At 46.1% G+C, this 647-nt stretch overlaps 1 protein-coding gene across 1 annotated transcript in view; it reads right to left on the bottom strand.

Annotated features, from left to right (window-relative positions):
* The window catches only part of LOC102812152 (eukaryotic translation initiation factor 3 subunit D-like), a gene marked incomplete at both ends in the record, with an annotated part of 7,479 nt that extends 7,097 nt beyond the window's left edge, over nucleotides 1-382 (bottom strand). The window contains one exon of the mRNA XM_006878100.1: nucleotides 310-382. Coding sequence (XP_006878162.1) covers nucleotides 310-382 — 73 coding nt within the window. The remainder of the gene's footprint in view (nucleotides 1-309) is intronic.
* Nucleotides 383-647: the final 265 nt, after the last annotated feature.

Raw genomic sequence — 647 nt, forward strand, 5'->3', positions numbered from 1 at the left:
GAACCTTATGAGTGGAATTGACTCGAGGGCACTTAATAACAACTGATAAGCAATGGCCACAGAAGAGAATCCATACTGACAAAGGACAGCAGGTAATACCTAACGCCTGGGGGTGAGGCGCATACAGGGTGACTGCCTAAGGTTCGGGGTTCTTTCTGGAGTGATGAAAATGTTCTGTAATGGAGAGCAATTAACCGCCATACAACACTGTGAATGTACCAAAAAACACTGGCTTATACACTTTAAGGGTATGTGAATTATCTCAATAAAGACGGTGCAAACACAACAGAAGTGAAATAGATACATTACCTGGGATTTTTGGTCCCATTTTTGCCTCACTCCAAATTGCTTCTGGAATTTCTTCTGCAGTCGTATTCGCTCTCTGCAAAGAGGAGAACTGTGATCTCAGACCAGGCCTTCCAGTTGGTGGCTTCTTTAAAAGGCAGAAGCTGCCATTCATTCTCTTCAGCTTCCACCACCCCCACCATCTTCTCTGAACTACAGAAACTGGGGGCTTAGTAGGAAGCAACACAATGAAAGGTGCGAGGCAGATGGCAGATGCTAGCAGAGGCATCCTGCCCCCAAATACAGACTCATCCACTCTTTGCCAGTGAGTTGAATCTGATTCGGTGACCCCACTGGATAGG

The sequence above is a fragment of the Chrysochloris asiatica genome, unplaced genomic scaffold (assembly GCF_000296735.1).
Source record: "Chrysochloris asiatica unplaced genomic scaffold, ChrAsi1.0 scaffold03684, whole genome shotgun sequence".
Classification (NCBI taxonomy): domain Eukaryota; kingdom Metazoa; phylum Chordata; class Mammalia; order Afrosoricida; family Chrysochloridae; genus Chrysochloris; species Chrysochloris asiatica.